General features: G+C 41.1%; 2 protein-coding genes and 1 pseudogene across 4 annotated transcripts in view; 1 reads left to right on the top strand and 2 right to left on the bottom strand.

The window, feature by feature from the left end:
- Positions 1-1,285, bottom strand: part of LOC123997445 (ubiquitin carboxyl-terminal hydrolase 13-like) — a 71,596-nt gene extending 70,311 nt beyond the window's left edge. For 2 of the 3 annotated variants that reach the window (XM_046301694.1, XM_046301696.1), the window contains exon 1: positions 978-1,285. In XM_046301694.1, coding sequence (XP_046157650.1) covers positions 978-1,088 — 111 coding nt within the window. In that variant the 5' untranslated portion in view covers positions 1,089-1,285. The remainder of the gene's footprint in view (positions 1-977) is intronic. The other variant, XM_046301695.1, reaches the window with a different exon arrangement.
- Positions 1,286-2,521: 1,236 nt separating this feature from the next.
- Positions 2,522-7,679, bottom strand: LOC123997446 (annotated as a pseudogene).
- Positions 7,680-7,900: 221 nt separating this feature from the next.
- mrpl47 (mitochondrial ribosomal protein L47) lies at positions 7,901-9,968 on the top strand. Its single transcript, XM_046300747.1, has 7 exons — positions 7,901-8,041; positions 8,215-8,354; positions 8,475-8,535; positions 8,625-8,721; positions 8,851-8,981; positions 9,294-9,389; positions 9,526-9,968. Exons 1-7 carry the CDS (start codon positions 7,911-7,913, stop codon positions 9,635-9,637), a joined length of 768 nt encoding a protein of 255 aa, XP_046156703.1. The 5' UTR covers positions 7,901-7,910; the 3' UTR covers positions 9,638-9,968.
- Positions 9,969-13,726: the final 3,758 nt, after the last annotated feature.

Here is a 13,726-nt window from a genome sequence, read left to right as displayed (position 1 = left end):
CCCGATTGAATGGCTTGTCGGAGTAACAAAACTAAAAAAGTAAGATATGTGTACCATCTTAATAAAACTATTTTACACCACCATTTTACGATTTTCGGCCAGCTTCCAGATGTTGCACATCGCATTAGTGTTGTTTAGTGGTTAGAGCATTGGGCCAGTCACCGAAAGGCTGCTGAATCGAATCCCCGAGCTCACACGGTAAAAATCTGTCATTCTGCCCCTGAGCAAGGCAGTTAATTGACTGTTCCACGGGGGCCTAAGACATGGATGTTGATTATGGCAGCCCCCCGCACCCTCTCATTCAGTTTAAATGCATTGTTGTACAAATGACTAGGTATCCCCCTTACCCCTGGCTTAATGTGCACCACAACCTCATGAAGTAGCATTAGCAACCCTAGCAAGGTGGTAGAAAATTCTTTCCCCCGTGTTTTATGTATTTGATGCCATTCCACTTATACCGCTCCAGCAATTACCTACAAGCCCGTCCTCCCCAAATAAGGTGTCACCAACCTCCTGTGGAGCCGGTCCATGGGGAACCCAAATGTATTACAAGCTACACTGACTGCTCCACACCTAGAGGTAAGACATCAGGAAGAACTGCCCTCAAGAGGTATTGGCGCTCCTCAATGAAGTGGCAGATGACAAGTCACTCACATTGAAATAAATGGATGGACCACCATTTCTAAGAACTCCTATTTTCTCAAACACAAAACCGTGAGCAATAACTCCCATATCAATATAACGCTATTCTAGTGATTTTACGTGTGTGACTTTGAAATAGCGCCTTTTCAACAAAGGAAATCCCCTTCCACTGGATGTAAACTTAATTATTTATTTTTTCAAGTTCAAGAGAACGGTGGTCATAGAACTCCCAGGTCCAGACACAAAACAGCGCAACGTTTGCTAATTCACGTGTGTTAGCGCAGTTTTACAAGAGAATGGAACACACAAACACACCATAATATTGGGAGACTTACGGGCGAATCGTAGGAAAAGGCACATTCACTCTTGAAAACCCTGTCTCCTGTTCTGGGAACTCTGATGGTAGGCATATAAGGGACCAGCAGCTCTCCTAGATCTGCAGCCATCCTCCCATTCCTACTTCTCGCACTACAATGCTACGGGAGTCATTAGAGCAGGCTGTCAAGAGGAGAGATCCTATTTTTAAATCATTCGGTCTCGACATTCTTCCAGCGACTGGGGATATGACGCTGAAAACATAACGGGGGAACTCATTTTAAAAAACACCAAAAAGGTCTTGACAGGTGCGAGGGCTACCAAATTGCGTGTGTAATAAAGAATGGTATCGCTCAATTTACCATGAAGCGCACTGAACGGTGTAATTCGAGCGATCACACCCACCCAATTGATTAAACCACACACAAATGGCTACACCACACAATTCTGCATCATATCAATATGTGTACACACACTTTTACCCTAGTCTGTTTCCTTTCATTTAATTTGACCAAAACTTCTGTAATCAGTCCAAGTATGCACCTCAATAGTCCCAAGTGGCTTCACTCATCTGCATTGACATGAAAATGGACAAGTAAAGCAAATATACTGAGTATCGATCATTAGGATGTTGCTTTCACTCAGACTGTTTCCATGACAGTAAAGAATGAAGGAGGGAGCAATGTCATCACAGCACTGCCATCTAGTGGACATTCGTGGGTTATGACAAAGACACTACTCTTCGGTTTGACAATAGAATTAAAGGAATCACAGCAAAAGTAACAGCAACGGCTGCTACTTTTTTTTTTTTTTACTGCTGTCGGGAACGTTGTAATTACATCATAACATTGCTGCCAAATGGGAGAAATAGAAAGTCGTGCACCACTGCAAGAGAATGGGTCGTTCAGTACGTGCAATTGTAAAACATTTAGCCAAATTAACATGCCCCTGATAAACAACACTGTAATTGTGAAGCCTATTAGGATACAATATTAGATGTCTAAAGATGGAAAACAGCATTTCAATGTATAGACAGATACTTTATTTTAGTAACGAAGAAAATAATATACAAACAGTGATCCTGATCGCCAGTGGTGTAAAGTACTTAATTAAGTAAAAAATACTTTAAAGTAGTACTTAAGTAGTTTTTGGGGGTATCTGTACTTTACTTTATTATTTATATTTTGGACATTTACTTTTACTTCACTAAATTCCTAAAGAAAATACTGTACTTTTAACTCCATACATTTTCCCTGATACTCAAAGTACTAGTTACAATTTAATAATTAGCAGGACATGAAAATGGTCCAATTCACAAACTTATCAAGAGAACATCCCTGGTCATTCCTACAGCCTCTGATCTGGTGGACTCACTAAACACAGATGCTTCATTTGTAAATTATGTCTCAGTGTTGGAGTGTGCCCCTGGCTATCCATAAATTTAGAAAATTGTGCCGTCTGGTTTGCTTAATATAAGGAATTTGAAATTATTCACTTTTGATACTTAAGTATATATTAGCAATTACATTTACTTTTCATACTTAAGTATATTTAAAACCACACACCTTTAGACTTTTACTCCTGTAGTATTACTCAAGTAGTGACTTTCACTTTTACTTGAGTCATTTTCTATTAAGGTATCTTTACTTTTACTCAAGTATGACAATTGAGTACCTATTTCACCACTGCTGATCGCTGACAGTTTACACTGGGTGGTGGGACCGTTTGATTTAACGTTGTAGTCGACCAGATTCTTGTCCAGTGTCTCAATCTGGAACCAGGGTCCATCTCCCTTCGTTCTCATCTGCTTACGCACCTCTAACTGTTGCAGTCTGCAGATACAAAAACATAGGATTTGTTGGCAAATTAATGTGTACAGATTAAGGATTTATATTGTCGACATTGTCTGTTTTCTTTTATATTTTCCTGCTGTTTTGCTCACACAAACAAAAAAGGAATGCAAGTTACGTTTTTATTTGTCATATATACAGGATAGACACAGTATACACCGTCCAATCAACCAAATGCATACATGCAGATTCCTTCTCAACAATGCAACAATAAAAAATAATAAAACATAAGGCACTGTTTCAAGTACATGTCCTGGATGGGTGGCAGCATGGTCTCAGTGATGTACTGGGCCTTCTTTATCACCCGCTGGAGGGCCTTGCAATCATGGACGGAGCAATTCCAGTACCAGGCTGTGATGCAACCGATCAGGATGCTCTCGATGGTGCAGCGGTAATATTTGGAAAGGACTCGGGGTGGCATGCCGAATTTCTTCATCCACCTTAGAAATTAGAGACTCTGTTGTGGCCTCTTAACAAGAGTTGTGGTATTATTGGTCCAGGTTAAGTCCTCTGTGATGTGGGCGCATAGGAACTTAAAACTGATGACTCTCTACTGCATTACCATTGATGTGAATCGGGGCATGTTTCTGTCCTATGCTTCCTGAAGTCAACAATCAACTCCTTTTTTTTTTGCTGACGTTGAGGGAGATGTTGTTGTCCTGGCACCACAATGCCAGTTCACGTACCTCCTCCCTATAGACTGGCTTGTCATTGTTGGCACTATGTTCACTGTGTGACACTCACCTTATCTCTCCTTTTCAGACTCAATCTGAATCAGGGCCATCATTTTCTCATAGTCTTTCACTGGGGAGTCATAGAAGGTCTGTGAGATCCACCTGGTGATAGGATGCTGCAAATATAGGGACAACAATAGGACTCAAAAGCTACTTTGCCCAAGTCTGATTGTAAGCAATCTCCAGAGGATCGCCTATGTGAGTAACTCTGTTTATAGATGATTTCCATTTAATTTTCTGATAAAATGTTTAGTCACTTTTTCCAAAAAAGACAAGGACTGTGATAAGAGGAAACAACTGCGACAAAGGGCTCGAAGTACCTTGTAATACTCTCAATGCTCAGGCTTCAGGCTCATACCCTTCAGGAATCTCAGCCAGTTCAGCCTCACCTTAAAAAAAAGAACAATATATTTAGTTTAATTCCTCATTTACCATGTTTCTCCATAAACATTCATAAAAAAGTGGCCGTGCTTGTATTGGAGTGCTGTCATTGTAATCCATGTCACATATAAACATTGGAATGTTTCTGTACATCAATGGAAACATCTACACATACTTACCGACAAACACATTCACAGATGTCACAAAGACTGCAAATGTGATTCCAGTAAGCATGATATAGAATTTCTAGAAAGAAAAGTGGGGGTGAGATAAAATAGTGAACTCTGTGGTTCAGTGCTGGGGACAGTTTTCTGTAAACCAAACAATAGAGTTTATTTTGCAGTAGGCTAGTTCTAGTCTGAAGAACTAGCTACTTACTAATAATTGCAGAAACCTCCTGTCATAGAAGCCAGTGGGCTTGATGACAAGCATCGGCTTCCCATGGCTTCCCCAGAGTACTGCCACTGCAAAGCAAAGTTCAGGGATGTTAGGCATTGCAACACATTATTTAGGTGGGAATCACCATATTGTTGGACCAAATAAGGTACAGGTAACTTCCAAAATAAAGGAGACACCCACATAATGTGTCTTAATGGGGTGTTGGGAAACCACGTGCCAGAATAGCTTCAATGTACCTTGGCATAGATTCTACAAGTGTCTGGAACTCTATTGGAGCAAAGCGACACCATTCTTCCACAAGATGTTCCATAATTTGGTGTTTTGTTGATGGTGGTGGAAAATGCTGTCTCAGGCGCCGCTTCAGAATCTCCCATAAGTGTTCAATTGGGTTGAGATCTGGTGACTGAGAGGCCATGGCATATAGTAGACATTGTTTTCTAGTGTCACAAGAGAAAATATCATTTGCCCTTATTAAACTCACCAAATAATTTTCCATCAATGGATGTTGATTTAACTTGTTTGACTGCTATAATTTAGCAAAACAGCACAAGGGAGTATGGTATATGGCCAATATACCACAGCTAAGGGCTGTTCTTAAGCATGAAGCAACACGTGACTGGATCAAGCCGTTAACCATGGTTTCTTGGTCATATACCTCAAACCATCGGGGGGGCTTATTGCTATTATAAACTGGTTACCAACATAATTAGAGCAGTAGAAAGTATTTGTTGGTCATACCCGTGGTATATGGTCTGATATACTATGGCTTTCAGCCAATCAGCATTCAGGGCTCGAACCACGTTTATAATTGTAAATAAATCCCCTTTGCACATGTGCATAGCTATAGATACATTCGACCGGAGAGTTTGAGTGATGAAAGTTGGACAGCGGATTTTGAAATCTCTGAGCAAGAAACATTTGGATGAACATAAAAAACTAATGTTAGGCAATTTTCTGGCAATTGTGCTGTTATTATATATCTTTTGTTAAGACTGCAAACCGTTATAAATGGCCCATTAGCAAGATTGACTTGTCATTTCAATAGGCATAGGCTACAGACAAAAATCTGGGTTTAATGATTGTAATTCAACTTTGCCATGGTTTTCTTCGATAAAGACAGGTAGTCTATAGGCCTACATCTCATTTCAGATAGTATAGTAGCCTAGACAAGATGTAGGTAAGATGTAAACTGAACAATTTCGTTCAAATTTACAGGCACATTTATTCAATATAAATAGCGAGGCGATTTCGAGGTAAGAAGTACTTGTTTTCCCCAATAGCCTGCTGGAATAGGCTACTGAGGATGGGGTCATCATTTCAATCACTGAATAAAATATTAATTATATGTATATAAACTGAATATGCTTGACAACAACAGCCAGTGATTATTACCTGTAGCTTAATCCGACTACTGTTACCGTCAATCTAATGAGTTCTAACAACTGATCGGCAATTGCGATAGAGCTTTGATAACTTCCAATTTAATTAACTAAACATGCCCATTAATAATGTCATTATAACATAAGGCTACAACAACAATAAACTGATGTTATATGGTATTTATAAAATTGGTTTGCCTGCTCCAGGTAGGCTACAGGGATATCAACATTTCAACATATTTATTGTATTAAATGGTAGCCTACAATGGCATATAAATGACAAGTCAATCTCGGAAATAGGCCATTTATAACAGTTTTTAGTCTTAACACCTGGCATATAATAACAGCACAGTTGCCAGAAAATTGCTTAACATTAGTTTATGTTCATCCAAGTGTTTCTTGCTCAGAGATTTCGAGATCCTCTGGCCAATTTTCATCACTCAAACTCTCCTGTCGGATTTATCTATAGTTATGCACATGTGCAAAGGGGATTTATTTACAATTATAAATGTGGTTCTAGCCCTGAATACAGCCTGGTATACAGTCTGATATTACCACGGCTGTCAGCCAATCAGCATTCAGGGCTCGAACCAACCAGTTTATAACAGACCATATATCACTGGTATGACTAAAAAAAAACTTTAAGTGTTCTAATTACGTTGGTAACAATTTTAAAATAGCAATAAGGCACCCGGGGGGTTTGAGGTATATGGCCAAAATACCACGGCTAAGGGCTGTATCCAGGCACTCCGTGTTGCGTCATAGGTAAGAACAGCCTTTAGCCATGGAAAATGGACCATATACCATACCCCCTTGTGGCTTATTGCTTTTAATCAGTCAAACAAGTTCAATCGACATCCATTCATGGAAAATTATTTGGCGAGTTAAAAGCTAATTATTTTTTCTCTTGCGACATATAATTATTATTATTATTTTGAGGAAAACCACATCTTGCTTCTAATGTCATGACAAGTTACTATGATATTCCTTCTTATTTGGCTCGATAAGGTAATGTAAAAAATGTTTTATTGCATAAATATGGCAACTATATGGGCCAGTTTTCAGTCCCTTTGCCCGAGTTTTGATTAGTCATTGGACTATTAATTTTAGCTAGACCTGGCAACCCTGTGAAACATGCAGATACCTTATCAGCTCAGTGCCTCTCAAATGTTGTAACAATGCGGAGGGCTCCGCATATTGCTCCGCATTGACATGATTGGTTGACGGTAGGTGGGGGCGGGAGGTCCTTTATAAAAACAAACTCACTTCCTTGACAACAGCTCTGCAAAGGCCCCCGAGTGGCGCTGCGGCATATAGAATTGCATCTCAGTGCTAGAGGCGTCACTACAGACCGTAGTTCGATTCGACTATATCACAATCGGCCGTGATTGGGGGTCCCATTGGGCAGCGCACAATTGGCCCAGCGTCATCCGGGCAAAAACTATGGTCGCTCTGACTTCTGCGGAGTAAATGCTGTACTGCAACTGCAGACTGACCATGCAAAGCCTTTTAATGTGCAGACCGGGGGTCAGGGCTCTTAAACTAAACTCCCCCCATACAGAATACGCCTTCGTCCAATGATTTAAGTGTAACGTTAATGTATGGAACTGTGAGTCATGATCAAGAGCTAGTCAAGTTAATGAGCACCACGAGCGAGTTATGTAAACTATGGAGAAAAAATACATGTAAAATTAGACGTGTATGTTGTTATTTGCAGCGGCAAGAGACACTTGAAAGTAAACTAGCAATTTGTGACAGCAGGAAGCTAACCAGTCACAGGACTAGGCACAAGGTCACAAGAAATGGCCAAAAAATATATTTTTTTTACATAAGGTAATTGTAGACTAGGCAAGCGTTAAATTGCCATTTACATTGATCCGTGCATGCTGCAGTTCTGCTGAGCAAGTTCAACGCATAATTCCCCTATTTTAGAGGATTTAGCCTAGCAGCAGACCAAAGACAACACTCACGCCCACCATCGCTGCTGCGGCCAGGCATACCGTTCTGTGATAGGTCCGTGACTACAATGTGAAGCCAAAACAGCCATATTTGCAAAGTGAAACAAATATGCGAATAATAAAGTAAATGTTTTATGTTAACATTTATTTATTTTTACTTTTGTTCATGATTAAAATGACCAAACGTGTTTCTAATGAGTTTTTGTTTTATTTATTTGAATGATGCATTCTGGGTAGGGAATTATAGCAAAGATGGCGGCGACCTCAGTAGGACGCGTTTTGACACTTTGCAGACAGTTTCAAAACGCTTTTAGGATTTCTACATCGTTAGCCGTCCAACAGTCTGCTCTCACTTTGACCAAATCTCAGGCTTATCTTGATAGGTAAGAATCTAATACCGAATATAACCGTAACGTTAGTTCGTTAGCTTCAGAACCTTAGTAACTAACATTTCATAATAATGGCACAGAGAAATAATGAAATGGCGACTGGCGAGGATGCTGCTGAATAGATTACCATTCCGTACTTGAATCTGCTGTCTTCCCCTCTTTGTTAGGTTAACGTATCCTCTTTTGAGCTCAAATTGGCACTGTCATTTTGGCCAGTGTCGGCCTCTGCACACTACCATCAGCAGAAGAGGACTTGAGGAGTTTTTCGACATACCTGAAAACTGGGGGGAGCCAACAGTGAAGTCAGGTAAGACTTTTTGCCAGTATATCTACTGATCACCAAAGCAACGTTTGTTTTATGAATTCCTCCTAAGGGACTGGTAAGTAGCTGAGTGTAACATCTATTATTTGAATGATTTAATTGTAGGAGCACCATGGACTGCCAAGCAACTAAGGACGAAAAGTAATGAAGACTTACATAAGCTCTGGCAAGTAGAGAAGGTTGACATTGAATGAAGACCACTAACCTCCAGAATGAATGTTCATAAACTAAAAGGTGAAAATCTTGTTTTCACAGGTATGTGCTCCTGAAAGAGAAGAACATGCTGCTTACCATTGAGCAGGAGTCCAAAAGGCAAAGAATTCAGATGCCAAGTCCAGAGCGCCTAAAGAAGGTAAATATGACATAGGCCTATGTTTTCTGAACAAGTTCATTAATATTGAACATTGAGATATTCCTAGTAGAGCATAGTCATTTAGTGACCGTCCACACACAGAAATTTAAACAACCCGTATCTCTTCAGATCGAAAGGTCCATGAAGAGACTAGACACAGTGGTGAAGGAGAGAGAAGACGCCCTCCGCCTGCTACAGACAGGCCAGGAGAGAGCAAGACCTGGGGCCTGGAGAAAGGACATCTTTGGACGGGTCTACTGGTACGTAGCTTCCATACACAATACACCACTATGATACATAGAAGTATCGCCTTCCACAATAACCAAATGTTGCTTTTACCTTACTTGTTTCCCATTCAATTTTTAAGCAAATGTTCAAAATGTAGCATGTTAGCCTGGCCTAGACTGAGTGAAGTGTTGTTGAACCATCTTTGGAAAACTATCGGGGGAGAGCAATTACCTGCTCGAAGCAATCAAAGGCAGTTTCCCTAAAATATTCAGTGTTACTTCACATGTGTCAAATGGTAAGATTGATTGTCATTGCTAACTCTGCGATCTTAAATGTTTTTCTAGGTACCGGTTTAGAGAGCATGCCCTTCCTTGGTACATGAACAAGAGATACAAACGCAAACGTTTCTACACACCCTTATTTGTCACCCCCCACATAAGGTAAGGAACATCGTTCGTGCATTCGTTTATAACTGTACCTCCAAGCAGAGCACTTAATCATATCACATCTTGCATAACACTTTCACAAGGGCAAATGCAATCGTCTGTTGTCACAAGTTGTCTTTCTTTTTTCCAGGCTTCGTCTAGAGAAACACCTCCGTGCTAAGACCAGAATACAGAACAAGGAGAGAGAAAAACAAACTGTACTCCAGGAGAAGTTTCCCCAAATGAAGGCCCAGTCATCATGAAGACTTTCATTGACCAAGAAACATTCACCCTCCTGCAATTCACATTGGAGCATGTGACTGTATCCCCTGTTTTTTTTGCATAAACGTGTCTGTCATCAGCTTTTATTTAATGTACTTTTTCATGTTGGTAAACTGGCATTTATGTCTTCCTCTGTATCATGATGCCTTGATTATGGTTATTCATATTAAAGTGATGTACAGACACTGTGTGCCATATTTTAAACCACATAATTCAAAATGTGTTCTTGAACATAACTAAAATTGTTTATGTCGAAAGATAGCTCCAATAAATTGTAGGTAAATAAATATTCTGATATACCAGCAATTGTCACAGCAGGTATTCTGAACATTATTGTCTATGTTGAACAGGATTGTCTTCATAATTTGACTGCTCAGACAAGTGTGGCAAAAACTAATTATGAAAGTGAACGTTGTCTAACATCAAAGTTCGATTTGTACACCTTCAACACTTATCGACATTACAAGACAGATCTTGAACTTCCATTCCAGGTATGGTCAATGATGAAACCACTATAGGCCAGTGATATAGAAACATATTAGAATAGGTTTGTTTTGGACTTATTATGAATATAATTGAATGTATAAAATATATTTAACAGGGACAAATAACCAGCTGGCTTTGTGATGTCACAAATGTAGCTGGTGATGTAATAAAAACAGACAGTTAAATGTGTGTGTAGCATGGTAATCCATTTGATCTGGAAATAATGACCACAACTAAATCAAATAAAAGTTTGTCACGTGCGCCGAATACAACCGGTATAGTAGACCTTACAGTGAAATGCTTGCAGGCTCGAACCAATAGTGCAAAAAAAGGTATTAGGTGAACAATAGGTAAGTAAAGAAATAACAACAGTAAAAAATAACAGTAGTGGGGCTATATACTGGCACCGGTTAGTCAGGCTGATTGAGGTAGTATGTACATGTAGATATGGTTAAAGTGACTATGCATATATGATAAACAGAGTAGCAGCAGCGTAAAAGAGTAGTTGGGGGGCACACAACGCAAATAGTCCGGGTAGCCATTTGATAACCTGTTCAGGGAGTCTTATGGCTTGGGGGGTAAAAATGGACTTTTTGTCCAAACTTGGCACTCCGGTACCGCTTGCCATGCGGTAGTAGAGAGAACAGTCTATGACTGGGGTGGCTGGGGTCTTTGACAATTCTTTGGACCTTCCTCTGACACCGCCTGGTGTAGAGGTCCTGGGTGGCAGGCAGCCTTAGCCCCAGTGATGTACTGGGCCGTATGCACTACCCTCTGTAGTGCCTTGTGGTCGGAAGCCAAGCAATTGCCGTGCCAGGAAGTGATGCAACCAGTCAGGATGCTCTCGATGTTGCAGCTATAGAACAGTTGAGGATCTGAGGACCCATGACAAATCTTTTTCGTTTCCTGAGGGGGAATAGGCTTTGTCGTGCCCTCTTCACAACAGGTTTGGTGTGTTTGGACCATTCTAGTTTGTTGGTGATGTGGACACCGAGGAACTTGAAGCTCTCAACCTGCTCCACTACAGCCCAGTCGATGAGAATGGGGGCATGCTCGATCCTCCTTTTCCTGTAGTCCACAGTTATCTCCTTAGTCTTGGTTACATTGATGGATAGGTTGTTATTCTGGCACCACCCGGCCAGGTCTCTGACCTCCTCCCTATAAGCAGTCTCGTCGTTGTCGGTGATCAGGCCTACCACTGTGTCGTCTGCAAACTTAATGATGGTATTGGAGTCGTGCCCAGTCGTGGTGAACAGGGAGTACAGGAGGGGACTGAGCACGCACCCCTGAGGTGCTCCAGTGTGGAGGATCAGCGTGACGGATGTGTTGCTAAATAACCTCACCACCTGGGGGCGGCCCGTCCAGGATCCAGTTGCAGAGGGAGGTGTTTAGTCCCAGGATCCTTACCTTAGTGATGAGCTTTGAGGGTACTATGGTGTTGAACGCTGATCTGTAGTCAATGAATAGCATTCTCACGTAGGTGTTCCTTTTGTCCAGGTGGGAAAGGGCAGTGTGGAGAGCAATTGAGATTGCATCATCTGTGGATCTGTTTGGGCGGTATGTCTAGGTTTCTGGGATAATGGTGTTGATGTGAGCCATTACCAGCTTTTCAAAGCACTTCATGGCTATGGATGTGAGTGCTACGGGTCTATAGTCATTTAAGCAGATTGCCTTCATGTTCTTGGGCACAGGGAACCACATGGTGGTCTGCTTGAAACATGTTGGTATTACAGACTCAATCAGGGACATGTTGAAAATGTCAGTGAAGACACCTGCCAGTTGGTCAGCACATGCCCGGAGCACATGTCCTGGTAATCCGTCTGGCCCCGCAGCATTGTGAATGTTGACCCGCTTAAAGGTCTTACTCACATCGACTACGGAGAGCATGATCACACAGTCGTCCGGAACAGCTGATGCTCACATGCATGCCTCGGTGTTGCTTGCCTTGAAGCGAGCGTAGAAGTGATTTAGCTCGTCAGGTAGGCTCGTGTCACTGGGCAGCTCGTGGCTGTGCTTCCCTTTGTAGTCCGTAATTGTTTGCTAGCCCTGCCACATAAGACGAGTGTCAGAGCCGGTGTAGTAAGATTCAATCTTAGCCCTGTATTGACGCTTTGCCTGTTTGATGGTTCATAGCAGGATTTCTTATAAGCTTCCACGTTAGAGTCCCGCACCTTGAAAGCGGCAGCTCTACCCTTTAACTCAGTGCAAATGTTGCCTGTAATCCATGGCTTCTGGTTGTGGTATGTGCGTACAGTCAGTGTGGGGACGCCATCCTCGATGCACTTATTGATAGAGCCAGTGACTGATGTGGTGTACTCCTCAATGCCATCGGAAGAATCCCGGAACATGTTCCAGTTGTGATAGCAAAACAGTCCTGTAGTTTAGCATCTGCTTCACCTGACCAGAACTACTGATGAAAAAGGAAAACAGTAAGGTATGAAATAATGTATTTGAATGCTATTATTCATATGGTTGTTATTTCTATAGCCCTGCAGCTTCTTTTGAAAGAGATAGGCAAGGGATAATTTTGCTTTGGTTAATTTAAAGTGAAAGATCATGAATGATCATGTTAACTGAAAAGTGGGCCACATGCATATTGGTCAAATAGTGGGCATAGGCTTACAACTTCTGAATTTGGTTTTGGGTCTACTTCATTTTTTCCATAAGGATTTGATGCTAGGCTTCTGATTTAGGGTGAAGAATGCATTTACGTTTTAGTCAGTAAGCAGATGCTCTTATCCAGAGGTAACTTACAATTAGTGCATTCATCTCAAGATAGCTATGCAAGACAACAACACATCACAAAAGTACATTACTCTCAAGGGGCGCCTTGAGAGTTATTTACTATTCAAAGAGATAGGGTTTCAGACGTTTTTGGAAGATGGGCAGGCACTACTCTGTCCTGACTTTAGGGGGAAGAATGTTCCACCACTGCTGTCATCCTTACCTCCAAGCGTTTATTTAAGCTAGGTAATCTTTGGATGCCGACAGCAGTCACACCATTGTAAGACATAGATTGGATTGTAGTGTACAAAAGCCTATTCCTGTTCTTTTCCCACAATCCATCAAACACATTTTGATATGAATGTCATTGAGAAAACAGAGAAGTGTCAAATATGTTTTTTCACAAACATCCTTTCTGAATGTAAAAGTAATCCTCAAAGTACTCATCTTGCTTTTCAAAAGTATCTGTAGTCTGATTATAATATTTTTTTCTGGTAACGTAACCGATTACAGTTAACGTTTTTTTGTAATCCGTTATTCCCCAACCCTGCCCATGTACAATAGTGGTCCTTCTGTAGCTCAGTTGGTAGAGCATGGCGCTTGTAACGCCAGGGTAGTGGGTTCGATTCCCGGGACCACCCATACGTAGAATGTATGCACACATGACTGTAAGTCGCTTTGGATAAAAGCATCTGCTAAATGGCATATATATATATAGGAGACGTGCATGTGCTTTGCAGACATACAGTACCTGGGTTCTAGACTGGCATATTTGGGCCAAAAAATGTTAGATCCTGGTGAAAGCAGAGAATACAAAAGGCTCTATATCAGGGTTTCCCAAACTATGTCTACACTCATAA

This window comes from Oncorhynchus gorbuscha, linkage group LG15, assembly GCF_021184085.1.
Source record: "Oncorhynchus gorbuscha isolate QuinsamMale2020 ecotype Even-year linkage group LG15, OgorEven_v1.0, whole genome shotgun sequence".
NCBI classification, from domain to species: domain Eukaryota; kingdom Metazoa; phylum Chordata; class Actinopteri; order Salmoniformes; family Salmonidae; genus Oncorhynchus; species Oncorhynchus gorbuscha.
Note: the sequence above shows the minus strand (reverse complement) of the source record. Positions and strands in the feature narration are given on the sequence as shown.